General features: G+C 46.8%; 2 protein-coding genes across 2 annotated transcripts in view; one reads left to right on the top strand and one right to left on the bottom strand.

Moving 5' to 3' along the window:
- Ruvbl1 (RuvB like AAA ATPase 1) overlaps positions 1 to 10,481 on the bottom strand; it is a 32,893-nt gene extending 22,412 nt beyond the window's left edge. Inside the window, exons 1-3 of the mRNA XM_055617451.1 lie at positions 10,264 to 10,481; positions 8,110 to 8,196; positions 1,450 to 1,582 (exon numbers count right to left, since the gene is read on the bottom strand). Of these exons, the coding sequence (XP_055473426.1) occupies positions 1,450 to 1,582; positions 8,110 to 8,196; positions 10,264 to 10,404 (361 nt within the window). The 5' untranslated portion in view covers positions 10,405 to 10,481. The remainder of the gene's footprint in view (positions 1 to 1,449; positions 1,583 to 8,109; positions 8,197 to 10,263) is intronic.
- Positions 10,482 to 22,576: 12,095 nt separating this feature from the next.
- Positions 22,577 to 27,390, top strand: part of Eefsec (eukaryotic elongation factor, selenocysteine-tRNA specific) — a 195,084-nt gene continuing 190,270 nt past the window's right edge. Inside the window, exon 1 of the mRNA XM_055617441.1 lies at positions 22,577 to 22,897. Within this exon, the coding sequence (XP_055473416.1) occupies positions 22,624 to 22,897 (274 nt within the window). The 5' untranslated portion in view covers positions 22,577 to 22,623. The remainder of the gene's footprint in view (positions 22,898 to 27,390) is intronic.

Here is a 27,390-nt window from a genome sequence, read left to right as displayed (position 1 = left end):
TCAAGCACCTGTGATCCCAGCACTCAGCGAGTGGGGCAGAGACATAAAGCTCCCGAGGCTTCTGCATGCACACCTGCACACACCTCACACAGGGTTTGGCAGCCTGGTACCGGTATCTCTGTGCACAACCCTCTTTCAGCAGGTGTGCCAAGGGGGGTGCAGATGTTTCACACACACCTGAGCATTCTCTGAGCAGCCTGTTTTTGAACAGCAAAACCTGAAAATCAATCTAAATGTCCACCTTCACAAGTGGGGTACCCATAGCAACTTGCAGAAACTGAGTACATACCTAACACTAGACCAACAGAAATAGTGCTTAAGTATCACTCTGGAAGTCCTATGGCTGAGAGCTCAGGAGAGGCCATTCTCTCCCATAGCACATCTCCTCCAAGCCTGGGCTACAGAAAGCAGGCAGACCTGAGTTCCAACTAGCTCTGCCACTTACCAGTCATGGTAGTAGCCAAGTTACTTAACTTTCTAAGACATTTCTCCAAATGCCAAATGCAGACAGAGAAGCTTGGTGAATGGCCAGGCGCATGAGAGACACTGTGGTGGCAGCATAGGCCCTAAGAGGCTAGAATCACAAGTCGCAAAGCTTGGCCAGTCCCCAGTGTCCTTGCTGCAACAGGCCACAACTCCTCTGGCCTACCACAGAGGACCAGACACTATGGCAGCTCAGTAGACAATGAGTGGCTTGAGTCAAAACCTATTCAATGGGCCTGGCAGTGGTGGCACACGCCTTTAATCCCAGCACTTGAGCAGCAAGTGGATCTCTTAGTTCGATTGGTCTACAGAGAAATTTCCAATAGCCAGGGCTGTGGAGAGAAGTGAGCAAGCAAGCCAACAAAGAAACAAATCTCTATTCAATGGATAGTCACTCAGGAAAGCAAGACACGGGTACTAAGAAAGACTGATGCGCAGTGTGCATATGTTCAAAAATATTTCTTTAGCCAGTGTGGCAGCACATCCCAGCCCTTGGGGAGCAGAGGCAGAGGCAGATGGATCTCTGTGAGTTTGGGGCCAGCCTGTTCTACATAGCAAATTCCAGGCCAACCAAGACCACATAGCGAGATCCTGTCTCAAAAATCAGTGTATAGCCACAACTTTCCCTGAAGAGGTTTGTGTTAAGATCACACCTGGAGCTTTGCATATGAACCCACATACTCTACCTCTAAGCTACCCTCTGATCCTGACTTCCAGCTATTTTCACCGCATGAGGAACCCAAGTGCCATAACTGGGTCCACATGTGCTCCACTGCTGAGGCACTTTGGTCAGAACACTAGGGTTCGGTCATTTACCTACAAACATAATGGCAATGTGCTAAAACAGAAACAGCTACAAACACTGTCGCATGGCATCTTTCCAGCCAAGAGGCTTCAAGGCTCCTGGAGATGAAGGCTACTTTCTTACACTCACCACCCCCCGACGGCCGCCCTCCCCACACTCACCAATGGCCCTGCGGAAGTTCTCCATCAGCACCTCTGTCTTCTTGATCTCAGTGGAGTACACTTCACTACCCACCATCGGGCAGAAAGGGACTTTACTGCCCAGCTCCTGAGCAATAGCCAGAGCCAAGGCTGTCTGCAGAGGACAAGAAGGGGAAAATGTTTGCTTTAGAGTTAGAAACAGTCATTCAGAGGTGCAGGTTACAAGGACAGCATCTGCCAGGAACAGTACCATCCCACCCTCTCTCCTCACAGGCAAGTTTCAGTGTCTGATGGTTGCTGTGCACACTCTCCACCTATCACACGCAGCCTTGAGTATCATCGTACTCACAGGTATTCCCCAGTAAAGGCCTGACAGCACGCGCTTCATATATAAGCAGATGCCACTGTCTTCTCCACTCTACCAAGTAGGGAGCAAAGATGGGCTAAACACACAGCCCAGACAACACAACCTAGAAATGCATACATCTGAACTGGCAGTGGCATCTCAGAACAGGTTCTCACCAGAAATTGCACCGTCCTCCTGACTAACATCAACCTCAAACAGGAACCAGCCTGTTTGCTCAGGCCACTGTGAAGCCCAAGACAGTGTTTTCTGTTTGTACCACAAACAGAACTACCACAAGCACCAACCTACAGGCCAGCAGAACTCAGCACTGAAGGAAGGCATCACTCAATGTCCACTTTACGTTAAGTTAATGTGAATGTTTCAAGAGAATGAAATGTTTGTGACTTGAGTTGGTCCTAACAAGTTACATTAGCACGCTCTGTGAAGCAGAAACGGCTGCTGGTAACCCAGCTTCAGGGGACAGAGGTGAAGCAAGGCCAGATGCAACTGAGATCTGGGCAAGTATCAAGTATGAAAGGCAAATGCCCCAAAGTGACTGAGAGCACAGATGCCAGAGCCTTTAAAGCTGCAACCTGAACACAGAGAACTCTGAGACGGCATTTATAAATGACTGCCAAAGGTGCTTCTTACTCCCTTCAGTGATAGTTTCAAAACAGTAGACTCTGGCAGCAAATTAGCATATAGTAAAGTGCATAAGAAAGAAGCCTATTAGACAGATACTGGATGGTAATGCTAACTCTGCGGCCGTTCTGGGTAACTGCAGCACTGGGCAAATCTGGTCACCTAGTCAGTCAAATCAAAGATTAAAGTACCAGGCTACATCACAGGGAGCAAACAACTTGCCCACAAGCTGGTTCTATGTGCTTCCTGTTACCCTGCAGCAGCAGGTGCCTGCACAGCAGGCCCCACACCCCAAGGCATCTGGGAACATACCTGCCACTGTCTCAGGCCAAGCACACACCTGAGTTCGTGAGCCCAGAGTAGGCAACAGTAACACTGATATCATAGGAGCCAGGGGAAGATGTCTGGACTGTGACAGTGTACAAAAAGAGGAATGCATTCTGACATGGGACAGCCAGTGGGGACCAGGGGCCAGCTGTGTCCACCTTCTATCCTAATTCTGCCTGTTTCCTAGTCACTCTGCTGTCTCCTCTAAGTAGTTGCACAGACCTCAATTCTCCATGCTTGGCTTCAGACGTCCAAGAGTGCCCTCACGCACTTCACCGGTCCCTTCCCTCCCAGCCTAACTCACAAGTGGCCAACTGTATGCTTGACTGGACAGGCAATGCTTGAGGGGAGTGCTTTACACTTTCCAGTTTCCCCGGGGGAAGGGTCCTAAAGGGCAGCACAAACTTACGTGCCTAGCCCTCCTATATACACTGTAAGTATCTCACAGACACTTCTTCTCTGCACTACCTACGAGATGGCTGCCATTTCTTCTGTGCTGCCCTCTGTCTTCTGGTGAAGCCCAAGAGCATCATAGAGAGGACCAAGAAGTTCCTCAGGCACCAGTCAGACTGATACATCAAAGGTAAGTGAAACCGGCAGAAACCCAGAGGTATCGACAACAGGGTGCAGAGAAGATTCAAGAGTCAGATCCTACTGCCCAACACTGGTTACAGGAGCAACAAGAACACCAAGCACATGGGGCCTCGCAGCTTCCGGAAGTTTCTGGTCCACAGTGTCAAGGAGCTGGAGGTGCTGCTGATGGGCAACAAATCTTACTGTACTGAGAGTGCTCACAGTGTTTCCTCCAAGAATTGAAGGAAAGCCATGTAGAAAGGGCAGCACATCTGGCCATCATCAGCGTCACTAATGCCAATGCCAGGCTACACAGTGAAAAAAAGTTGAGTGGATGGCTCGTATGCGTGCTTTATTTGTATTTAAATAAAACCACAAAACTGCCAAAATAAATAAATAAATAAACCTCACAGATCTTTAATAAGCTATCAACTTCATGGTCTAGTTTGTATTTGCCTGTTCTGGTTTAGAGTTTTGTTTTGTTATTGTTTAAGGTTTGTTTATTTTTTAAAGAGTTAATTATTTACTTACTATGTATACAGTGTTCTGCCTGTATGTATGCCTAAATGCCAGTAGAGGGCACCGGATCTCGTTATAGATGATTATGAGCCACCATGTGGTTGCTGGGAATTGAACTCAGGACCTTCAAAAGAGCAACCAGTGCTCTTTACCTCCAGGCCACCTCTCTAGGCCCCTGTTTAAGGTTTATTTGTTTTGTTGACAGGTAGAGTATGGTAGCAAATTACCATCTAGTTGCCCAACACTCCCTACACAGCTCAGGATGGCTAGAACTCCTGTCTTAACTGCCTGAGTGCTGGGACTGCAGGTATCCACCTTCATGCTCAGTCCTGATTTGTATTTATAGGTTAAAAAACTGAAACACAGAGGTTACTCAAGACCAAACAGTGCTGCCAGGCTACAAGCACTGCACACAGCTCCTATTTTCCCTTGTGTGTGAATTCTTCGCATTTCCAGGGAGGAAACTGGCCCAGAATCACAAATGGAATGAAGGACTCACATGAGAGCAATGTGGCACCAACACCAAAAAAAAAAAAAAAAAAAAAAAAAAAGCCCAGAGGTCCACAAAGTACCTAGACATGCAAGAGCTATGGACAACTTCTGCCATGCACGTTTACAGAGTCTTTAACTACTGACAACACACAGCATTAAAACAGAAACCTCTGACTAGAAACAGGACCAAAGATAGGAAGAAAAGGTGAGCACCAGGGAATCTACCTGAGGTAGTAGGCATGAAACTATTAGTGCTGTCCTAGCTGCAAGTGAGGGAAAGTCCCTTGGCACACTCAAAAAAACAACTACACTGGACCCAATGAGTGCTGGGACCCAAACTCAGTTCTCTGGAAGGCCAGCAAGTGTCCTAAATCAATGAGTCATCTCTCCAGGCCTCCACCTTAAGTTCTGAAATAGGATCTCACTGATTCAACCAGACTGGCTGGTCCTCTTGTCCCTGCCTTCTCAGCACTGGAATTTGAGGTAAGCACTACCACTAAGACCCTCAACCTTGTGTGACAAGCGTGTTTTCTACTGAGCCATCCCCTCAGCTGTTTACTTGTCATTTTCATTTCATTTAAAAAATCAAAAGAAAAGAAGACAAAAGCAACTTGTCACCTTCAAAAGCATACTCCTACTGAGCACTGAGACACACACCTCTAATCCCAGCTTATACTTGGAGAGGCTAAAACAAGAGAACAGAAAATGAAGGCCAGCCTGGGCTACACAGAAGTTTCTGACCACCCAGGGCAAGTCAGTGAGTCCCTTTCTCAAAAGGATAGCTCAGTGGTAGAGCAACTGCTAATGAGCTCAAAGCCCGGGGCTCAACCCACTGCACCACAAAAGCAAAGCATGAGAGTCAAGCGATGGGAACACAAATTCACCACAGAAGCAGACAGGGTTCCCCACACCTTCCTTGAAATTCCTTAAACTCCTGGACCATTCTCTTCCTAGTTTTGCTCCTAATCTTTTTCAGTTAGTTATTTTTAATTTAGAAAAACTGAAAGAAACTTTAACGTAACTGAACATTAGCTAATGCTGCAGGAGGAGTTAAATTAGATGTAAGATGAAGAAACTGGTATATAGAAGGGTGCCTCACTGTCAAATGGTTCAGAGGTAAAGAAACAGCAAATGTCAAAAAAATATAATCATTTCTCTAAGGCACAGACAAGCCCACCATACTATTCTGTTAGTACTACTCCATGCACTTCTTAACTTTAGCTCCACTGACCCTGGGGACAGGATGGTTCGTTATCCTGAGGACTGTTATATTCTCTGAAAGATGTTCAGCATCATGCCTGGCCATTAGCACCTTCAAGTTGTGACCAAAACAAACAAAGAGAAAAACATAACCCCACAAAATTACTTCCAGAGATTGCCAAATGTACATTGAAAATCCACAGTCCAACTTTGACTTCAACAATGAACACGGGCAAAGGAAAGTGCTGAGGACGTTCCAGAAAGGATCAGAGACATCATGATGATGTTTAAGAAGCACTATTCACATCAAGACAGAGAAACAAAAACCTACCTTGTGATGTGCATAATGAAGCACTAAAGCCAAAAACTTCTCCAACACATCCAGAAAGAAAAATGGAAACACTCATAATCAGATTTCTAACAGAACAAATAGGGAAGAGATAGCACTGAAGAAAACACCAACAGAGTACTGTACCAGCACAGCATCTTTCAACACAAGGACAAGGCCAGGCCTGGCAGCTCATGCCTGTAATCCCAGTTCTCAGAGGATGAGGCAGGAGGACTTCCAACTGACAACAGCAGAGAAATGCATTTTATCTTCAAGTCTGAGGCCAGATCCACCTATATGAGACCTTGTCTCAAACAACCACTCTACCAAACAAGGACAAGAGTCTTTTCCACTAACAAACCTATAAGAGAAACTTCTAGCCAATGTACTTTAGGAAAACAAATGGACAGAGGGAAGGGAAAGGGCAAAACCTAAGAAGACACGATAGGTAGATGGTCAACAAGCTGGTGCTGCCTGTGTAGAGGCCACTGAGCTCACACTGTGAGGGTTCAATCTGTTTACCAACACAACTCTTCCTCCTACAGTAAGATGCCTGCGTAAGACACAACCTTGCAGGCGGCACATCTCCCTGCACTCACCAAGCAGGAGGTTAATCTCTGTGTTTAGGGCTAGCCTGGTCTATATACTGAGTTCTAAGACAGGCAGGGCTACACAGTGAAACCCAGTCTCAAAACAAACAAACACATCTATTCAACCGTTATGATTTCAGAGTAAGAATTAGTTATTCTCTCACTACTGATTTAAGAACTGCCAGGGGGTAAGGTGTGGGAAGGATGCAGGAACCTATTTAACACATACAAGCCTGGGTGTCTGCTCTCTGTGGTCCCTATGAAGAACAACCGAGGCTCAGACTAGAAACTCTGGTGACTTTCAAGTATCCCACCAGCCAGGCAATATTCACCTATGATCCTAGCACTTGAAGTAAGGGCAAGAGGAGCATCAGTTCATGGCTAGTCTTGGCTACGTAGCAAGTTTGAGGTTTGTTTTATTATTTTTATTATTATTATTATTAAATATTTATTTTATGTATGAGTGCTCTGTTTTCACGCACACCAGAAGAGGGAATTCTGATTCCCTCGTATTATAGATCGTATTATAGATAGATAGTTGTTGGCCAACATATGGTTGCTGGAAATTGAACTCAGGTCTTCTAGAAGAGCAGCCAATGCTCTTAGATTACTAAGCCATTTCTCAGCAGTAGTGCACCTATAATCCCAGCACTCGGGGAGGCAGAGGCAGGCGGATCTCTGTGAGCTCCAAGCCAGCCTGGTCTACAAAGCGAGTCCAGGACAGCCAGGGCTACACAGAGAAACCCTGCCTCAAAAAAAAAGTTTGAGGCCAGGTTGGGATACTTGAGACCCTATCTCAACTCAACAAGGAGGGTGGGGCCAGCAAGATGTCTCAACGGGTAAAAGCACTTGCCACACAAGCATTGACAACCTGAGTTTGATTCCCAGAACCCAGAACGGAAGGAGAGAACCAACTCCTACACATATACTATGGCATACACACCACTGTCTACTCACAATTTCCAACATCCACTCTTAATCTCCAACACTGTGTCTTTTGTCTAGAAAGCCCTTTTCTTCCCTGCAAGGCCAATCCTCTGTCATCTTTTAAAGGGCAAACAGCAAGCGTCAGTCAGCCCTTCCAGCCCAGTGCTGCCTCCAGATGCGACTCCAGCTATACTTAAGACTGTAATGGCTCCTCGGTTAGCACTCAGTAGAGACCCTTTGTTATTGTCATGACTCCTGGCTTTCTGACCAGCAGACTCAGCTCTAAGCCTCTTGAGGATTAAAAAAAAAAAAAAAAAAGGCATGCCACTTCTTTGTCCCTTACCATCTCTCACAGACACAATGATGGGTGGGACACGCATCCTCAAAAGACATCACTCTGAAGATGTTTGTGAGACTCAGATCAACAGAAATGTATTCCTCACCAAAGCAAAGGAGACTTGAAACAAATAAAAAGAACATTCTAGAGACAATGAGACCCTCTGAGGACTTTACTCTCTGCTCTGGAGATAGGCCAGGGTAATTTTAATTTTAGACCACAGATTTTATATGCTAAAATGTATTACTGCACATTGGTTTTTAAAACATCCATATAACCAGTTTAGCTAGACGGAGACTAGTTAAGACATGAATTTAATTGGGCTTAAACATCAATATCATTCTCTTGGGTAGCTTTAAAAAAAAAAAGAAAAGAAAAGAAAGAGAAAATGAATTAATACCTTTCCAGTTCCAGGAGGCCCTGCCAACAAGACAGCTCTTCCAGCCATTTTCTTGCTTTTGATTAATTCTACTATGACGCCACATGCCTGCACACAATGGAAAGAAACAATCAGTCAATATTAAAATGCCTCATGGTGGAAACGATTCAGTGCTGGGTCCACACAGCTCATACAACTTCAACACTGAGTGCCAGCGGCTGCTGCTATGGAGTGTCACAGAGCAGCGGAGGTGAGGCAGCAAAGCCATGTGCTCATGCTCATGCTCATGCCATGAGATCACTGCCACAAGGAGAGAAGGGGGTTTGAGATAGTGAGTGGCTATGGAGAGCTGGGGAAGTCTTTCTCATATCATTGAATGTAACATTTGAAGCCCTAGGCAGAAATTTACATTTTAGGCAAACTCAAAATAACCAAAGCAGAACTTCGGCATGCTGCAGCAGCCGAAGTATAGTGAAGAGAATGGAAAGGGGAGATTGAGGGAGGCAGAGGCCAGCACAGACCTAGATCTTAAAATTCAAAGGCAGCAGGGCTCTACTTCCAAGGCCGGTTTGGCCACGGGGACATTATCTAAACAAAATGGGTAATCTATGAATCCATCCAATAAAAGAACTGGCAGGGCTGCTGAGATGGCTCAATGGGTAAAAAGCACTTGCAATGCAAACCTGAAGAGCCAAGTTCAATCCCTGGCTCCTACAGAGGAAGGAGAGAACTTGTGACCTGTACCACAGCACCACGGCAATCATATGACTGACTGAATTGCATGTGCACACACAAATAACAAATGACACTTAAAGAAATACCAGCTAATGAAGCTGGGCATGGTGGCCCATGCCAGCCCTTGGGAGGCAGAGGCAGGTGGATCCCGGTGAGTTCAAGGCCAACCTGGTCTACAGAGGGAGTTCCAGACAGCCAGAGCTACACAGTGGAGCTCTGCCTTGAAAACAAACAAACAAAAATAAATAAATAAATAGCAGCTAACATTAAAAGAATAGGAAGGATATTTGGAAGATCACTTAGTCTTACTTTTCAGATAAAGATACTGAGTACCAGGGAGGCTACTGGCGTGATCAGTCACAAAAGAACCTGGTGAGAGGCAGGTGGAGAGCACACTCTGAAGTCAACGAACTACAGCTTATATCCTGGTTCTTTCCAGCTGAGCGCCCTTAGCTTATTTTACCTACTACCCCTGTGAATCACACGATTACCCATCTAAACACAAGTGTTCAAAACAACCTGTTGCACATACAAGAAAGGCTTAGGGGTGAAGTGTGCTAATATCTGCAGTTTGCTTTGTATGTGACAGCAGACTGACACCTGAACAGGTATACTATAAGGAATCACTATAAGATGCTAACTGTAGGATTTAGGCACACTGATATTTAATGTGCAAGCATGTCATTTTTTTTTTAATGTCTAGAAAGCATCATACCAAAGTGAGGGTTATTAGACAGAAATGAAATTAAAACAACTGACTCAATGACAAATAGAAAGCATTCAACTAATATGTCCTGCTTGCAAGAAAAGGTGCAAGTGAGCTAAGGTCAAATACTTCTCTTTTGGACAGATGATGCTCCAAGCAGAAACCAAAGGCTTTTTTTCCCCTGGCACTTTCTGTGTGCAAGATCCTGAGAGAGCAGTCTTCACCACATGTAAAGAGCACGTTTTTAGCTACTGAATGGAGTGGGCTGAGGAGATGGAAAGATTACTAATTTGGGGAGCGGGGGTGGGAGTGTGGAGGAGTACCAGCTTCATTACTGCAGAACTGGTAGATGGATAGGTGGCCAGACCTTTTCACCTTTAATTTCTTCGTGTGCAAAACAGAAATGATTAGAAGACCGGGCATGACTGCCAATGGTTTTAAGTAGACTTAACTGGAAAAACTAAAGAGTGCTTGGACGGGGAATAGGGCTGACTGTTCCTCGCCATCACTCCACTAACCAGACCCAGAGAATCCACATCAACTCCGACAACTTAAAGTCAATTCCATACTTAACCCCACAGCCTTCTACTGCGTTTCCGGTGTGGCCTAACCTGCGTGCGGCGACCCTCAAAGGATGCAACCTTTGCTCGCTAGCGTGATCCTCACTTCTCTCACAGATTTTGGTGAGTTTTGGTCCCGTTTGCCCACGCCCCGCGCGCATGCCTCACGCCCACCTCTCTCGCGTTCTCCTGGCCCACGAGCCCCGAAGCCGCCTGCTTGGCCAGGCCGCTCTCGTCCAGCCCCAGCCCCTTCACGTGACTGTGGGAGGCGATTCGCTGGGTCTTCGTAGTACTCTTCACCTCCTCAATCTTCATTTTGCCTTAAGTCTAGAGCCACAAGCACTAGGAACTGCGGCACGCCAGGCGCCGGGGTTACCACGCGGCCGTTACCAGGCCGCTCTCCAGGGACCGCCCTTACTAGCACGCCATTGGTGAAAGCCAGAAGGCTTCACTTCCTATTGGCTACAAGCTACGCCCGTCGGCGGCTGCTCAGTTCCGCCCACCAACTTCCGTTTGTGTCACAGGTTGGATTCCCCCAGGGCAGGAAGCCCTGGACAGGTCTGATAGGGAACCAGCGAGTACTTACGCACTAATAGTGTTACTGACAACTTTTTATTATAAACGCCTCTTTTAATGTTTATTTTTTTTCTTTAGACTAAGATGTCCATGCCAGGGTGAGTTGACTCCTTCACTGACAATTGTTAGACCTTTCCCAGGTATCTAGCTGCCCTAAGAGATAAGCGAAGCAGCTGCACAAACTATTCTCTTGCCATTGGATTAGTTAGACATCCTGAAGATGCCCTAAGGAATCTGATCAGCCAACTCCCGTTCCTTTTTTTTTTTTTTTTTTTTTTTTTTTTGCCAGAATATAGTAGATCCTGAAGGCACTCTCCCAGCCAAGATTTTTTCAAACACTTTATGCCATAGTTTGTACCCAAAGACCTTAAAAAGGGGGTGGGGGGACGGGGGGAGTGGTCAGGCAGTGGTAGCGCGCGCCTTTTAACCCAGCACAGACAGATCTTGAGTTCGAGGCTAGCCTGGTCTACAGAGTGAGATCCAAAACAGCCAAGGGTACACAGAGAAACAGTCTCATAGCTTTGGCTGGCCTAGAACTCAACTGCCTCTGCCTCCTGAGTGCTGGGATTAAAGGCATTGCAAGCATACTCTTAGCAGTTGTTTTCACCAGAATAGAGTAGGTACTGTTCTCCAAGTGACTGAGCAAAGCAGCCTGTGATTGGTGAAAGTGTGATCCTTCGTTTGAATGAGCAAATGTTCTGTTATTGGTGCAAATATGGTAGTTTGTTTTCACGATCCACTGCTCTAGCATAAATGTAAAGCTTCATTTGCTTGAAGGGCTGTACTAAGAACAACAAACACTCTTGTTTACCCACTCTGACAACACTCTGGCTGTAAAAACAGGTGTCCTTCACTCTTCAAGTCAGCCCAGAGACACTTCTGTGCTACAGTGAGCAGTGTTGTTGCAATATCAGCCCCATTATAAGACTTCTCAAGTGGTCTTTCCACCTCCATTAATAGTATTGTAGGCTGAGTTGGTAAACTGAAGACAAGAAGAGTGGCTGTGGCAGTGACGACGACGGTGACAGGGCCGCTGGAGAGTTCTGGAGTGACTAGGAGCAGAAATGATGAGACAGGCAGCAGACTTGTTTAGCAGAGACTGCTAAACAAGTTCCGGGGAGCACTAAGGCTTTTTATTATCTTATGTGTGTGGGTGTTTTCCCTACAGGTGTGAATGTACCCTACAGTGCTGGAGGAAGTCAGAAGAGGGCATCAGAGCCCCTGGAACTGAAGTTACACATGGTTGTGAGCCACCATATAGGTGCTAGGAATTGAATTTGAGTCCTCTGGAAGAGTAGCCAGTGCTCTTAACTGCTGACCCATCTTTCCAGCCCAAGGAGCTTCAAGTCTTAAGGGTCAAGATTTATAATATCAGACATTGTAATAGTTAAGGGTCCTACCACTTGACCCATTTAGAAGCTATTTTGCTAGCAAGCCTTGCCTTCTACTAGAAGCTGTGTGTAACAACCGTTGCTATGTACAGGCTCTACAGGTGAAGCCAAGAGCAACGAGTTGCTAACCCAAGCATCTGGAGCTGTAAGACTCTGGCTCCTAAAGCCTGGAGCAGCATGCCCCTGGCTCTCAGAACAGAAGGTGCCCGTGCAGCACCTGGGCTGTGGCACTCAGCCTGCCAGCACTGAAGAACTTCTCACCTAGCTGCGATTTCTATCTGAGCAGAGTAGAAGAGCTCAGCCATCTTATTGGTTATGGTGGGGTCACTTCCCAGCACCATTAAAACAAAAAACCTACAGGCTAAAGAAATCCAAAGATTGGCCCAAGAACATACAACAAATAATCAGAACTGGAACTCCAGTGGAAGACTTCAAGCTTGAAATCCTACATCATATTCATCCAATCCCACAACCCAGGGGAGACAGTGAGCCAGAAAATATCTTCTGTCAGGGTCCATAAGTGATATTGTTTACCTGTACAACTGTACCTCTATCCAGTCAACAAGCAATTGTCGGCACCAGTGTTACCAGACCCTAGAGTGCGCTCAGATCCAGGCAGGAAAGAGCCTTGATGAGTGTGGTAGTTTGAATAGGAATTGCCCCCATAGACTTATGTATTTGAATGCTTGGCCCAGAGATAGATAGTAATGGCCTGGTTGTAGTAGGTGCGGCCTTCTTGAAGGAAGTGTGTTACTATGGAGCAGCAGGTTTTGAGGTCTCAGAAACACAAGTCATTACTCTGCTTGTTGCTTGTGGATCAAGATGTAGAACTCTCAGCTATCTCTCCCTCCCCATGTCTGCTTGCATGCCACCATGATGATAATGGACTAAAACTCTGTAAGACAGCCCCAATTAAAATTTTTCCTTTTTAAGAGTTGCTGTGGTCATGGTGTCTCTTCAAACAACAATAAATCCCTAACTAAGACAATGGGCCTACAAGGAGTTGGAAAACATGTAATAAATGTATGGGGACAAATCCCCTAGTGGTATGCAAACCTAGAGTGGGTACTTGGAGCAGCCTGCAGAGCCTGGGAAGGAAGGCATCACTTAGGTGATGGTGCCTGTGTAAAATGCTGACTGACAGCTGTGACTCTCAGAAGCAAATGATACGGCACCATCTTACTGTGAGTAAAGTGAGCTCCAAGGAAGGTAGGCCTTGCCTGGAGTCTGTGAGCAGAGAGGCCACAGAGGTGGCTCAACAGTTAAGAGAACTGTCTACTCTTACAGAGTACCAAGGTTCAGTTCTCAGCACCCATGTTGGGCAGCTTGTAACTCCAGCTCCAGAGATCCAACACTGTCCTGGCTAGTTTATTGTCAGCTGCAGATAGTTTGTTTGGAATTCTGGGGACTCTCCAAAAAGTACAGAAATGTCAGATCCCTGAGAGGAGTCAGATGACCTCCAAAGAGGTGAATAGGTGGCTGCTGCTTCCCCTGCTGCTGCTAGTTCCTGCTGCTACTTTTGCTCTTTGCTGATTGGAGATAGCCTGACAACGAAGATTTGACTTGCCCCAAGGAAATCAATGCCCCTAATCAGCGGGAAGTAGTCTAAAGAGATCTATGCTGCCTTTCCCATCTATGCTTCTTTCCCTCCTACCTAGTGTTGGGGGGGGGGGATAGGGGTGGTATAGGGAAAAAGAACCCAATAGAGTAGCCAAATATTCTGGATACACATAAACCTTGAAGTATGCTAAGTAAAACAAGCTGAGGGATGGAAGTTTGGCTCAGTAGAGCACTTGCCTAGCATGCATAATCCTTAGGAGTTCAATCCTTAGTACTGCAAACACACACACAATAAGGAGCAAATCACCACCACCATGATTTTTCCCAATGTTTTATTTTAGATTTTATTTTTTATTTTTAGTTGTGTGTATATGTGTGCCACGTGAACACAGGTGTTTGTGGAGGCCAGGGGAGGGTGTTGGACCCACCAGAGCTGGATGATGTAATGGACTCAGGTCCACTAGAAGATCAGGAAGCACTCTTAGAAGCCGAGCCCTCTCTCCCTGTGATGATGGATTCTTTGTTTGTGTGTTTGTTTGTTTTGAGACAGGGTTTCTCTGTGTAGCCCTGGCTGTCCTGGACTCGATTTATAAACCAGGCTGGCCTTGAACTCACAGTGCTCCACCTGCCTCTGCCTCCCTGAGTGTTGGGATCACAGGTGTGAGCCACTGCGCCTAGCTTGACAATGGATTCTTAAATGTGGACAAAAGCACAGTCAACAAATGAGAAATGAAGAAGTTAGACTGTGTCAAACCAAAGACTCTGTGCATTGAAGAATAATGTGAAATCACTGAAAAGACACCAGGGTGAGGTTGGGCAAGGGTGGGGCATGGCTCCAAAGCTGAGAACACTTGCCTGGGTCAACAGAGGACCCAGGTTGAATCACCAGTATCCACACTGTCCACATTGTCTTTAACTCCAATTCCAGGGGAACCCCACACTCTTTTCTGACTCCTCAGGCATTAGGCACTCCTGTGGTGCACAGACACACATGTAGGCAGAACACTCATACACATAAAATAACAAGTTTTAAAACATGTAAAGGACTTGGCATTTCTCCAAAAGGACATAAGCAACAGGAGGAGAGGCTGCACACATTATCACTGGCTCAGTGAAGCTCAGCACTTCAGTGAAACACTGCCCTCACTCACACTCAGATGGTTGTAATTAACAAAAAAAAAATAATAATAATAACCATCGTTGGCAACGGTGTGGAGAAACTTAAACCTTCCTTGGTGTAATATGGGTAGGAATGTGTACTAGTGCTTGTGAAAGTCAGTTTTTCAAAAAGGTAAACATAGACTGAACCGATCCAGCAAGTCCACTAGATATTTTTACTCTCAAAAGTTTTTTATTGCACTTAGATGTGTCTCTCTCTGTGTGAGTGTTAGCTATAGTCAGAGGACAACTTTTGGGAGTCAGGTCTCTCCTTTTACCACATGGACTCCAGGGATTAAACTTAGGTTGGCAGGCATGGTGGCTGGTGCCTTTACCAGTTGTACCATCTTGCCAGCCCTCTTTGTTGCTGTTGTTGTTTTCTCTGAGCTCAGGCTGGTTTGGATCTTAACTATGTAGTCTTGACTGGCTTCCAGCTGTGGCCACTTTAGTGCTAGGATTGCAGGTATGTGCCACGAGACCCAGTTTTTCAGGCTCCCCTGCCCCTTATCTTTATCCTGTTTGTTTGTTTGTTTGTTTTTGTTTGGGTCTCACTAAGCAGCCCTGGCTGTCTTGGAACACACAGAGATCTGCCAGGCTCTGCCTCTGGAGTTCTGGAAGTAAAGACATGGGCTCTCACACTCAGTTTATCAGGGTTTCTTTGATGAGGATACTTGTATTCTAGCATAACCTTACCCAGGGAGTGTGGGAACCTGCTGATGGATTGTGTCAGAGTCCAGGCTGGGCCATGAAGTAGGAAGTAGGCTCTAGTAGGTTTCCTAGAGCCTGGAGGGAAGGAGCCTCCTAGGTCAGCCAAGGACTGGATGCTGACTGTTACAGACCAACTGGGCTCAGGAAACACTGTAGTATTTATTCTGCAGGAGGGAGTGATGCGAGCTAACAGCATGTTCTTAACTGGTATGGGACCAGCTTTTGCCAAGACATCTGATCTCTTGCCCTGTGATTCAGGGTGGCACTGGCAGATTATGTCCAGAGCTTGACATACCAGCTAGCTAAGCTGGGAGCTTGGGGGACAGCCTCCTCTGGGGTTAGTATGGGACAAACTGAGGCAAGCACATGGTTAACAAAATCAAGGCAGTAGAGACCCTCAGAGAAAAGGCACATTTCCATTTCATTCCTGAAAGAACCTTTAAAGCCCAAACTCAAATCAAAGAGCACAGTATAATAACTTCCTGTGGGCAAATTTATAATTAATCCTGGATTAATTGGCCTTAATGAAGTTGAATTAATTACTGGCTGTTTGTAAAGAACTTTGAACTACCTGAGTACAAAACAGCCTTTAAAAAAAGCAGAAAGGAGCCGGCATCACATTAACATGAAGAAAGAATCCGAGTAATCACAGCTCTGCAGGCTGGTTCCCGCCAGTGATTTTCTCGGTACCATACACAGCCTGGGCCGCTGTCCCAGGTCCGAGGAGGCTGCTGCAGAGGAGGCTGTTTTCCCAGCAGGAGTGTCAGGGTGCGTCCACACCAGCCACGCTACAGTCTATCTGACCATGCCAGGCCCAGCTGTGTTTTCAGGGGAGCCTGGGTTGCCTCCCTCTCAGTGAGTGGGGAGAACACATAATGGATGATGAATGCAGTAGAAGAATAAACCCCCAAATATGTTAAGGGGATAGGCATATATAGCTCACCAGTAGAGCAATAAGGCCCTGGGTTTGATCTTCAGCACCTCAAAGAAAACAACCATATTAAAGAGTTATCTATGCAAAAGACCAACTAGAGAAAGGGAGGGGGGTGGGAGGGGACCAGTCTATCTGAAGTATGCTGTCCAGGGTACCGCTCGCTGAGGGGATGGCAGTTGAACTTGAAGGAGGTGAGGAGGACAGTGAGGAATTCTGGAAGAATATTCCAGGGTGAACTGGCTTCTCAGGTCTGAGAATACTCCTGCTAGTAGAAAAGAGGGGGTAAGGCTCTGAGGAACAGGAGCAGATGCAGGGGGCCTAGAACAGTAACTCTGGTAAATGAAGACCCTCAGCAGATGCCAACACACACCTACCAGAAGGACTAAAATGAAAACAAGACAAAGCTGTGCCCCTCTTAAATGGAAGTGTCCACTCCAGCACCACTGGCAGCATAAAGCTGCGATGAAATGCCATGACCAAAGCAACTTGTTCATTACTTGAAGTCAGGGCAGGAACTCAAGCATGGCAGAAACCTGGACACAGGAGCTGATACAGAGGTCATGGAGGGGTGCTGCTTACTGTCTTGCTCACCATGGCTTGCTCAGCCTGCTTTCTCACAGAACCGAGGACCACCAGCACTCAGGGATGGCCCTACCCACAATGGGCTGAGCTCTCCCACATCAATCACCAATTAAGAGTGTTGACATGAAGAGACACTTAAAGGCTGTAAAGATGGGATTCTCACGAAACATAAGGAGAAGAGGGAAGCTAGTGGTTCGAGGTTAAAGATGTCCTTTTTTTGTTTGTTCTGAGACAAGTCTCACCCTAGATCCCTGGATGTTCTAGAAATCACTATGTAGACCAGGCTGGCCTCCAACACATGATCTTCCTGACTCTGCTACATACCACAGGCACATACCATAACACCTAACAGGAATTTGATTTTTAGGTATTGGAGAGTCTGGGGTCAAGGACTAATGTAGTTTACTAGGCTGGTCTTGAAATTGTTTTGTAGCTCAAGCTGACTTTGAACACCTGCACTTCCTGTCTCTCTCTCTCTCTCTCTGAAGTACTGGACTTAGAGAAATACTCCATGATGCATAGCTAGGAATTTCATTCTTGAGATTTCTACTTGATTGTGACTACCACTGGACTGCAGAGACATTTGGGTGCCACCTTGCCTGGCTATGCAGTGTTGTACCTATGTAGAACCCAGAATCCCATGCAAACACTCTACCAACTGACCTTTGTCCCTGGCCCCTAGAATTCTTTTAGGAGAAAATACATAGGAAGGTACAATGACATTCTCCAGATCCATCATCCAACTCAACAATAATCAGCATACAGCCACTGCACATTCCTCTTCTTCTAAGCTTCTAGTTTGGGTAGCTTCTAATTCTCATAATTTCAAACACACCATAATGGGGGCTGGAGAGATGGGGCCATCGTTAAGAGCACTGGCTATTCTCACAGAGGGTATTGCTGTAGAGTCTGCAATGAGGTGAACTGAACCAGTTCCAGCACTCGCCTGGCGGCTCACAGCTTTCTCTGTGTCCAGCTCCAGTAGTTATGACGCCTTCTTCTGACCTCTGCAGGCACTGCACACAGGGCGTACACTTAGCACACAGGCAGGCAAAATCCATACACATGAAATAGAAAGAATTAATTTGTAAAAGCCCACATATAGCATAATGATCTATTCGGTGCATGGCTTCAGCCCATGGAACAATATGTTAAGCCACCGAAACACCCTCACAGGCATTTGCAGAGGCGAGTCTCTTAGGTGATTCCAAATCCCACCACCCAGCACACAGGATTAAGCAAGGCTCATGTGGACTTTACCAATCTCATTTTACTCACCTCCTCTAGCCCCTCTGTCTAGGCAAGCACTTTACCATGAGCTCCGCTCAGTCAGTGTTGTTTACTTGAGTTCTGCTTTGTTCTGAGGTAGAGTTTGACTATCTTGTCCAGGTTGGCCTTGAACTCCTGGATTCAAAGCCATCCTCTTCCTTAGCCTCCAAGGCCCCAGCACCACCCAACGTGACCTAGGCATCTCTGAGACAATTTAAAGTGACAGAAGTAGAACACTTCCTCCTGAGTACTCCAGCATACTTGCCAGCCCTGGATTCAGTATTGGTTTTTAGAGTTCTGTTTGGGGGAGGGGGCATAGAATTTCCATAAAGTGCACAGATCTGAAGTGTATACTGACTGCACGTTGGTCACTCATACACAGAAAATGCAAACCTTTATCAAAGCTCAAAATATTGTAATCACCTCAGAAAATGCCTTCAAGACTCCTAGTACATTTCCAGTCCACTCCCACTCTCAGAGGCAGCCTCAGCATTGTTTAGGATTTTTACACCACAGATGGTTTTGCCTCTGAGACAGACATTTGAACCCCACCCCCACGTTCTGTCCGTAAACCTTCCTGCCAGCCTCTTCCACTCTCTTCCGTCTCAGGTTGTCACAGCCGTGCCTCCAAGTACTACTCCAGCTTAGGTGAAGTGTCACCACCAACAGGAACCCTCTCCCGCCCATGGCTCACTCCCTCTCCACATCTGTGGAGTCATACACATATAATATAAAATGTAGCTAAAGCATTTTTATTTTTTTAAATATTTTTTATTTTTAAATAATTTTATACATTCACTTGTATCCCAGCTGTAGCCCTCTCCCTCTTTCCCTCCCAATCCTCTCCTCCCTCATCTCCTCCCTACCCCCTTCTGAGTCCACTGAGAGGGGGTGTCCTCCTGTCCTTCCATCTGGTCCTAGCTTATCAGGTATCTTCAGGACGGTTGCAATGTCCTTATCTGTGTCCTAGCAAGGCTGCTCCTCCCTCAGGGGGAAGCTCATGAGTTCATGTCAGAAACAATTCCTGTCCCCCTTACTAGGGAACCCACTTGGATACTGAGCTACCATGGGCTATGTCTGAGCAGGGGTTGTAGGCTATATCCATGCATGGTTCTTGGTTGGATAAACAGTCTCATAGAAGACCCCTGTGCTCAGATATATTTGGACCTTGTGGGGCTCCCTGTCCCCTCTAGGATATACTAATACCTCCTTCCTTCATATGATACCCTACATAAAAACATTTTTTCAAAGTTTAACACACGAAGTTCACTATTGAGGCTGAGGTCAATATCACATTCATAGCTTTCAAATTTAATTTTTGTTGTTTTTCAGTATTGGAGATGGAGCCCAGGGCTCTCTGTGTGGAAAAGGTGAGCACTCTGCCACTGACGACATCCCTAGCCCTTGGTTTATTGAGACAAGGTGGATAGAATAGGTAGCTTAAGTTGACCTCTGACTTCCAACCTGCTTCTGCCTCTAGGTGCTGAGGTTACAAGCATGTGCTGTCAGGCCCAGCTCCTTTCCTTAAGACACTTCACCTGAAATGCCTGAAACAGGAAGCATTGGAGAGTTCAAGGTTTTCGCCTCATATTTTAGAGTATTCTAGAATGCTTGCAAACACATAATGTGATATTGTGGAGGTGGGACCCAAGTCTGAACATGAAATTGTTTTATACAGCCCTTGTGTTTGAAGCCTGAGGATAATTTTACATGCTAGCTTCAGCGTCCTCATGTTTTGACTCTTGCCTGTCACATGAAGTCAGGAGTGGAATTTTCTACTTGTGGAATCATGTCAGAGCTTGGAAAGGTTTGGATTTTGTCGTATTTTGGATTTTTGGATTAGAGAGGCTTGGTTTTTACCGTATGTCAGGATTTTATGTAGGACAGAGGTGAGCAGTGAAGTGTACTGGGGCAAGGTCCTATTCAGAACATTTTTTGTTGCTTGGAATGTCCTCCAAAGTTCTTGTTAACACCTGATAACCCCTTCCCAAAGATACTCACAAACAAACAGAGGGTAGTGTCTTATTTTTCCTATTTGGAAGATGGGGAAATGGAGACACAAATTTTGGGGGTCAATTCACATGAGGACCCCACCCCCATGAGCCTGTTAGTCCTAATGCCCCATCTCCAAATGCTATCACAGGCATGGGACAGGGTGGAGGGGGATGTCAAACCCATGGAGAGCACAATTCCATCCATATCAGGGACTCCACAGTAGAGTCTTCATTCCAGAAACCACTGGGGCCACTTCCTGCAAAACACGGGTCTGGTTCATCACAGAGGCAAACTGGCTGCCAGGTAGGAGTCAATGAACCTTAAGCTTGGCCACCATCTGGGCAAAACTGCCACCATCTTTATGAGACCAGCCGTGCCTCCTTTCCAGAGTTCATCATGATAAGGCCTGTGGACATCCCCTCCGAGGAGGAGGCCTCAGCAGGCCCACTGGACCCTCACCTGAGTATTTGACTACTCCTCCAAGCCAAATACTGAATTCAGCTGAATTCAATTCAGCCCTAATTATGCATGTCCTCAGGCCCCCAGGGAGGGACTAGAGGATATAGCCTGGTGTAGATTAGGGAGAAGAGGCTTCATCTATGAGGCTGTGGGGAAGCCATAGTCCATAGTACGAGAAGACACTCCAGTACAGCTGCTCTGCAGCCACCACCACTCCTAACCCCTCACCCATATTTATAAGTAAGCCACATAAACTCACCCCTAGGATAAACTGCCATGGTACTGCCCTTTGGTTTCTCCTTGGAACCTTAGGAAAGGGGTAGATGTCATTCACTTCTCCCCTCAGGAGGGAATTTTAGCAACAAAAGCTGAAATATTTGTCAGCACTCCGAAGTCAGGCTTTATGTTAGGTTGCGTCCTTGTGATGAGATACCTATACAAACAAAGAAAGAGTTTAGGGTTAGTTCATGGTTTCAGAGATTCAGCACATGGTCACTTGGGCTTGATACCCTGAGCCTATAGTAGGTAGCAGAGTAGCACATCATTTTAGTGATAGGAGCAAGTAGCAATCTGACTGAACTGCTCACTTCATGGTGGACAGCAAGCAGAGAAGGGACTAGATACAACCTTCAAAGACACTCTCTCAGCAACCTGCTTCATTCAGCTAAGCTTCAGCACACAAAGTAGCCCAATAGCTGCACCCCAAGCATTCAACACACAAGCCCATGCAAACCAATTCACTTTCAAACCCCAACCCCTCCTGCCCTCGAAAAAGGGAAGGATGGGAATGCAGGGCCAGTATCCTCTCTGCCAATGGCTGAAAATCAAGCGCCACCCCACCCCCCCATTCTTCACATGGGAGTAGTGCTTCAGTCCTCATCTCTCCCCTGCGAGGCCCCAGGTACCTTCTTTCCCTTGGCTTTTACCCTTTGCCAGAGCAACCATTTAGGTTTGTGGCATCTTTTGTGATTCCAGGCACCTTTCAAAACCTGAAGGGAGTTGTAGAGGCTGGTAGAACACTCACCACACATTTCACACACAGGTTGCAGCCCCTCATGGTAGCCTCCAGAGTGATGATTTTTTTTTGTTTTCCTTAGTCAACGAGGCCCTCTCCCATCTTTTCACAGTGCCTCCAGGTTTCTAATGGGTAGTTCTCAGTCCGCACTGGACTTCTAGTGACATGCTTGAGGGGCCTTACCTGAGCTTTACTAGGCTCCCTGCCTTCCCCTCTCTATCCTTTTCAGATAGTCTGGCTTGGCCATGGGTCTTGGGTTTTGCCTCACTCCTGTTTTCACAGCAAATAACCTTGATAATCACATCCCTGTGAAGTGTAGACAGTCTGCATTTCATTTTTTTTTTTTTTTGGGGGGGGAAGGGTTCGAGACAGGGTTTCTCTGTGTAGCCTTGGCTGCACTCACTTTTGTAGACTAGGCTGGCCTCGAACTCACAGCTGGGATTACAGGCATACACCACTGCATCTGGCTCAGTCTGCACTTAACAAAGGCTGGCAGAAATGAACGGAGGATGGATGAGTGGATGGATGGGTGGGTGGAATGATGGAAGGAAGAAAGGATGGATGGGTGAGAGGATGGAAGGAAGGAGGGAAAGGAAAAATGGATGGATGCATGGATGGAAGGAGGGATCCTCAATCTCAGGCAGGCGAGACATCGTGGGCGAAGCCAGGTGACAGCAATCCCAGGTAGGCAGTCTAGCTCCAGTCCCGCCCTGTGTCCACGCGACGTTCTCTCGACTCGGCGGTAGCGCTGTGCGCGCCCGAGGGCGGAAGTTTTCGTGCCGGAACCGGCGCGCTCGGCGCGGGTTGCGGGGGGGTGCGGCTTAGAGGGCGGACCTCCGGGCCGGCGTTCAGGCGACGGCGTGAGAGGCGGCGGCGGCGGCGGCGGCATGGCAGGCCGGCGGGTGAATGTGAATGTAGGCGTGCTGGGTCACATCGACAGCGGCAAGACAGCGCTGGCTCGGGCGCTGAGCACCACGGCCTCCACCGCCGCCTTCGATAAGCAGCCGCAGAGCCGCGAGCGCGGCATAACGCTCGACCTGGGCTTCTCCTGTTTTGTTGTGCCGCTGCCGGGGGCTGAACCCGGGACTAGCGACACGCTGCTGCAGGTCACGCTGGTCGACTGCCCCGGGCACGCCTCCCTCATCCGGACCATCATTGGCGGTGAGCGCGGGCCGGGACGGGAGCCGGGCTTAGGGTTCGAGCTCGCAGGATGGTGGCGGGCCTGACAACCTAGGCCGCCAGCCCGGGAGGCTTGGGGGTTCGAACTCACAGCCCGCACATGCGGACACAATTATCAACTTCACTGCCGTGCAACGAGATGCTCTCCTAGAAAAAACAAACAGACAAACAAACAAACAAACAAAAAAACTATCCAAGGAAACAAACCTCAAAAAGGGTGTACGCGAAAGTTGCAAAACAGTCACCACTCAACCTGTCTTTTGGTCGCCTGGTACTCTGTCCCAAACACTGTTTCTAGTTTCCTGTGTATGGATGGTTTCAGGAAAAGTACACAGAAATTCAGATACCGTGCAGAAATGAAAGATCCTGTTTTTGTTTATCCCGTTGAAATATTTGGAGTAGGTTGCGGTGGGGGTTGAGCCTAGTGCCTTGATCATAAGAGGCAAGAGTACCTGGGCTCTCTCTCAAGATCTCATCTACCCTTTTGATACACAAATCAGCACTGTCTAGAGACTGCTCTATATTTACACATAAAGTTCCATTACTCATTTTTTAAGTTCACACCAAGTTTCTTTGTACATGTATACCAACATTTTCGAGATGGACCTTTGTGATCTTTCCAGGGCTGGCTTTCCGTGCTGCAGTGAATATTCTAGCCCACAAGGCTTTGGGGTGTGCACTAGTGTAACAGAGTAAGTTAGGTGTGAACTGGCCAAGGCAGTGGGCGTATGTGTTTTCAGTTATGATGGGCACCAGTAAAATCTACTCCTAGAACTTGTACCACTTAATTAGTATTTAAATATAGGCCGCTTAGAAATAGGGCTTTATAAATAAAACAGAAGGTCTTGTAACTACCCCTCTTTGCTCGACTCTGGACCTGTCCCCTTTGTTTACATGAAACTATTCTTAACGTCTTTTAAAACTCTTTTTGCAGCCCCACTTAACTACACTTAGATCTAGGGAAAGGACCCCATTGCCTATTTATAAGCACCCAGCACAAAAGGATGCATGGTTGAGTCTACCTGCTGCAGCTTCAGTGACCCGTATCCTGCCTGCCCTCTTGCCTTGGGTTTCTTTCCAGCAGTAAGCCTGTAAGCATGTGCCCGAAAGTGAATGGGGCGGCCAGTTCATTAGACAGTCCAGGTCCCAGCTGTGGTGACCAGTTAGTGCTTGATCTGTGTGTCCTCCCTTTCTCCAGGCTTCAGGCAGTCTCAGACTGTTTCCCCGTTTCACTGAAGTAGAAATAGAGTCTTACTTGCTAGGGTTACTCTCTTGCACAGTCTCTATTCCATCCAAGATTTACTCAATAAAGACTATCAAGAGCCACACTGTAAACAAACACAAAACTCAAAACTCCAGCTAATTTCTGACTGGTCATATTCAAATATGTTTTAGGAAATGTAAATTTCCTAAGCCATTGTAAATCGGAGGTGGGACATATACGGTAAAAACCAGAAAGTGGGGTTGCCATTTGCCTCGGTGGGGTACCTGACTAGTGTGCAAGAGGCTCTAGGTTCTGTCCCCAGCACATTGCAAAGAAAAAAGGAAAAATTAAGTTTTCTGGTAAATACAGAATCTGACTTGTAATAATGCAATGATTTTTCATCTTTATGACTTTATGCAAATGGTAGAAGTTCAATACAATTTTGACCTTTCCTGGTTCATGATATGGTTGGTTCTCAGGACATTGTGCAAGGCAGCAAGCTGAAGCTCCTAGTCAGCTCTGAGGTCCAGAGTGCAAAGTGCTGTGTACCCAATACTGGCTGCTAACCTGGCAGGTCCAATTTGTGTGTGTGTGTGTGTGTGTGTGTGTGTGTGTGTGTGTGTGTGTGTGTGTTTCAAGATAGGGTTTCTCTGTGTAGCCATGACTGTTCTGGATCTTGCTCTGTAGACCAGGCTGTAGATTGAACTCACAGAGATCCACCTGCCTCTGCCTCCCAAGTGCTGGGATTAAAGGCATGCATTACCACCACCCAGCACAATGCATTTTAAAATAACTGTGTTTTGAGCCTATGAAAACTGCATTGGATGTAGCTCAAGTGTAAGGGGCTAAACATCTGAAATGCAGGCCAGAGCAGAAGGACTACATTCTTTTGGAGTTGTACAGAACTGGGCTTGAAGCTTTTTTTACTTGCTAGCTGTGTGCCCTTTGAACCTAGCTCTGGATCTTCCATCACTAGTGGATAATGGTGACTCTGGCATGGCTCTTTTCAGATAGTTCTGCTTCTTGGACAAACTTTGCAGGAAGCCTGTTTATCATGTAGCCACTAAAGAAGTTTGGACTTAGTAGGTCAGCTAGTCAGCTGGATTGTCAAAGCCTGCCTGCCTCCCAAGCTGAGACCTTTCCATGCCACCCCAGTTTCCTGAATTCCTGCCCACTCCTTGTGTGACAAACATGTTAGCCTAGTATATATAATCAAGTGGCCATGGCTCAAGCACCATACAAGGTGATTTGTGCTCTTGTATGCTGGTGTTCTTGCTTCACATCTTGAGAAAACTCTTTTCTTCTTGGTGTTAAAATGTGGCCTGACTCACTGGAGTGATGAGACCATTCTTCCTTAAGGAGATTCGATCCTTAATTCTTGGGGACTAGGACAATGGAGCTTTTGCTTTTGAAGGGAAGCATGCACCTGTTTTAGTGCCTGCCCTGGCCCAGGCCTGTCTGTGGTCAGGACCTTGTGGCTGGGCAGTATCCTGTGGAGTAGAAGCGTCGTTCTGGTTTTCAGATGAGGAAACAGTCCTGTCTAAACACACAGGACTGCTGCTGGAAGCCACCTCTCAGCTGTCCTCAGGGTCCATGTATCACTGTGCCCTTGCCTTCTTGAACCAGCTACAGGCCAAATTTTGGTACTGTTTTTGGAATTTTGCCATTTTGGACACTGCTGCCTCAACGGTGGGTGGGGTCATCCACTGTCCGAATTTTCAGGGGTTCATCAGGTCATGTCAGTCTTTGCTTCTAGAGTCCCAGTACTTTTTTTGTTTGGTTTGGGTTTTGAGACAGGGCCTCTCTAGCCCAAACTGTTCTGGAACTCACCTACTAGATCAGGCTAGCCTAGAACTCACAGAGCTCCTCCTGGCTGCCTGCCAGGTGCTGGGATTAAAGCTGTGACAACCTGTTTGACTCCCTAGTACATTCTTGTATTTGCATTAATCCAGTTTCCTTGTTCTAGCCCCTGCCTTCCTCAAAGCCTCCTCAGCAACTGCTTTCCTATGTTTCTGACCTCCAGTCATGCTGGTAACTTTTCTACTTCTTAAATAGGCCAACAGTTGTTTCCCCCTAGGTCTTTGCCCTGCTGTTGCTTTCTGGTATGTCAGACTCCTTGTTGCTTGTCTGAGTTCAAATGTCACTTCATTAGTGAGGCCTCCCTGACTCACCTCTCTGTGGTGTGCCTAGTCCTCACCCCTCACACTTTCACATTCCCTGATGCCAGTTGTATCAGTTGTCCTTTGCTAGAACTGGGGCTCTGGGAGAGCAGAGTAAGACCTGACTCCCGTGTTCTCTGGTGCCTAAGCTGACACCAGGCACCTGGCAGATACTTAGTGAGTCCTGAGAGGGAGAGCTGTGTTCCACCACCGACCTAGCTAGTTGTGAGTGAGTAGACAGAGTTAGGGCAGGGCTGACTTGAAATCATCACTTCCTGTTGTCAGCGCTCCCCTTGTCCAGGAGATGACAAGAGAACTGACAAAGGGATGCTGCCATACTCCTAGAGGACTCTGGAATTCTATGCACAGAGAGCAGAAGCTGGAGTAACTCACATAAGCATGGACTGCACCTATGTAGCTACTCTGGGCCGAGGCAAGAGGATCGCCTGGGCCCAGGAATTTGAGTGCAGCCTGGGCAACATAGTGAGGCACTGTTTAAAAAAAAAAAAAAAAAAAAAAAAAAGACATTCCTCACCCTTCATTGAGACACAGGGTGTGGGCATATTGGAAAGAAGAGCTTTCCTAGGGCAAAGAACCACCAGGTGAGGCTGCTTTGCCAGTTTAGGGTCAGAGGTATCTACTGGTAGCATGGGGCACAACAGGATGTCATCATGGGATGTGACAGTGTGTTCATGACAGTGGAACATCTGAACAGAGTTAGAACCTAGAGAGTGGCCCTTGGGATGATTCCTCTTACAGTCCTGAGCACGCTGGAAGGCTGTTGCTGTATAAATATATGTGGCTAGCTGAGCTGTGGGCAGAAGCTTCAGTCAGGGACTCCATGAGCAGAGGTGTGGTCTTCTAGTCCTCTCCTGCTCCTGGGATCCTTGGATGACTATCCCAGCTGGTCTTGATCTGTGGGTCACAACCTCTTTTGGGGTCAAATGACCCTTTAAACTGGGGTTTACCTAAGGCCATCAGAAAATACATATTTACATTCCAATTCATAACAGCAAAATTATAGTTATGAATTAGCAAAGAAAATAATTTTAAGGTTGAGGATCACCACAATATGAGGAACTGTATTAAAGGGTCGAAGTGTTAGGAAGGTT

This window comes from Psammomys obesus, unplaced genomic scaffold, assembly GCF_907164565.1.
Source record: "Psammomys obesus unplaced genomic scaffold, mPsaObe1.curated_primary_1811, whole genome shotgun sequence".
NCBI classification, from domain to species: domain Eukaryota; kingdom Metazoa; phylum Chordata; class Mammalia; order Rodentia; family Muridae; genus Psammomys; species Psammomys obesus.
This window is presented reverse-complemented; position numbering and strand designations above follow the sequence as displayed.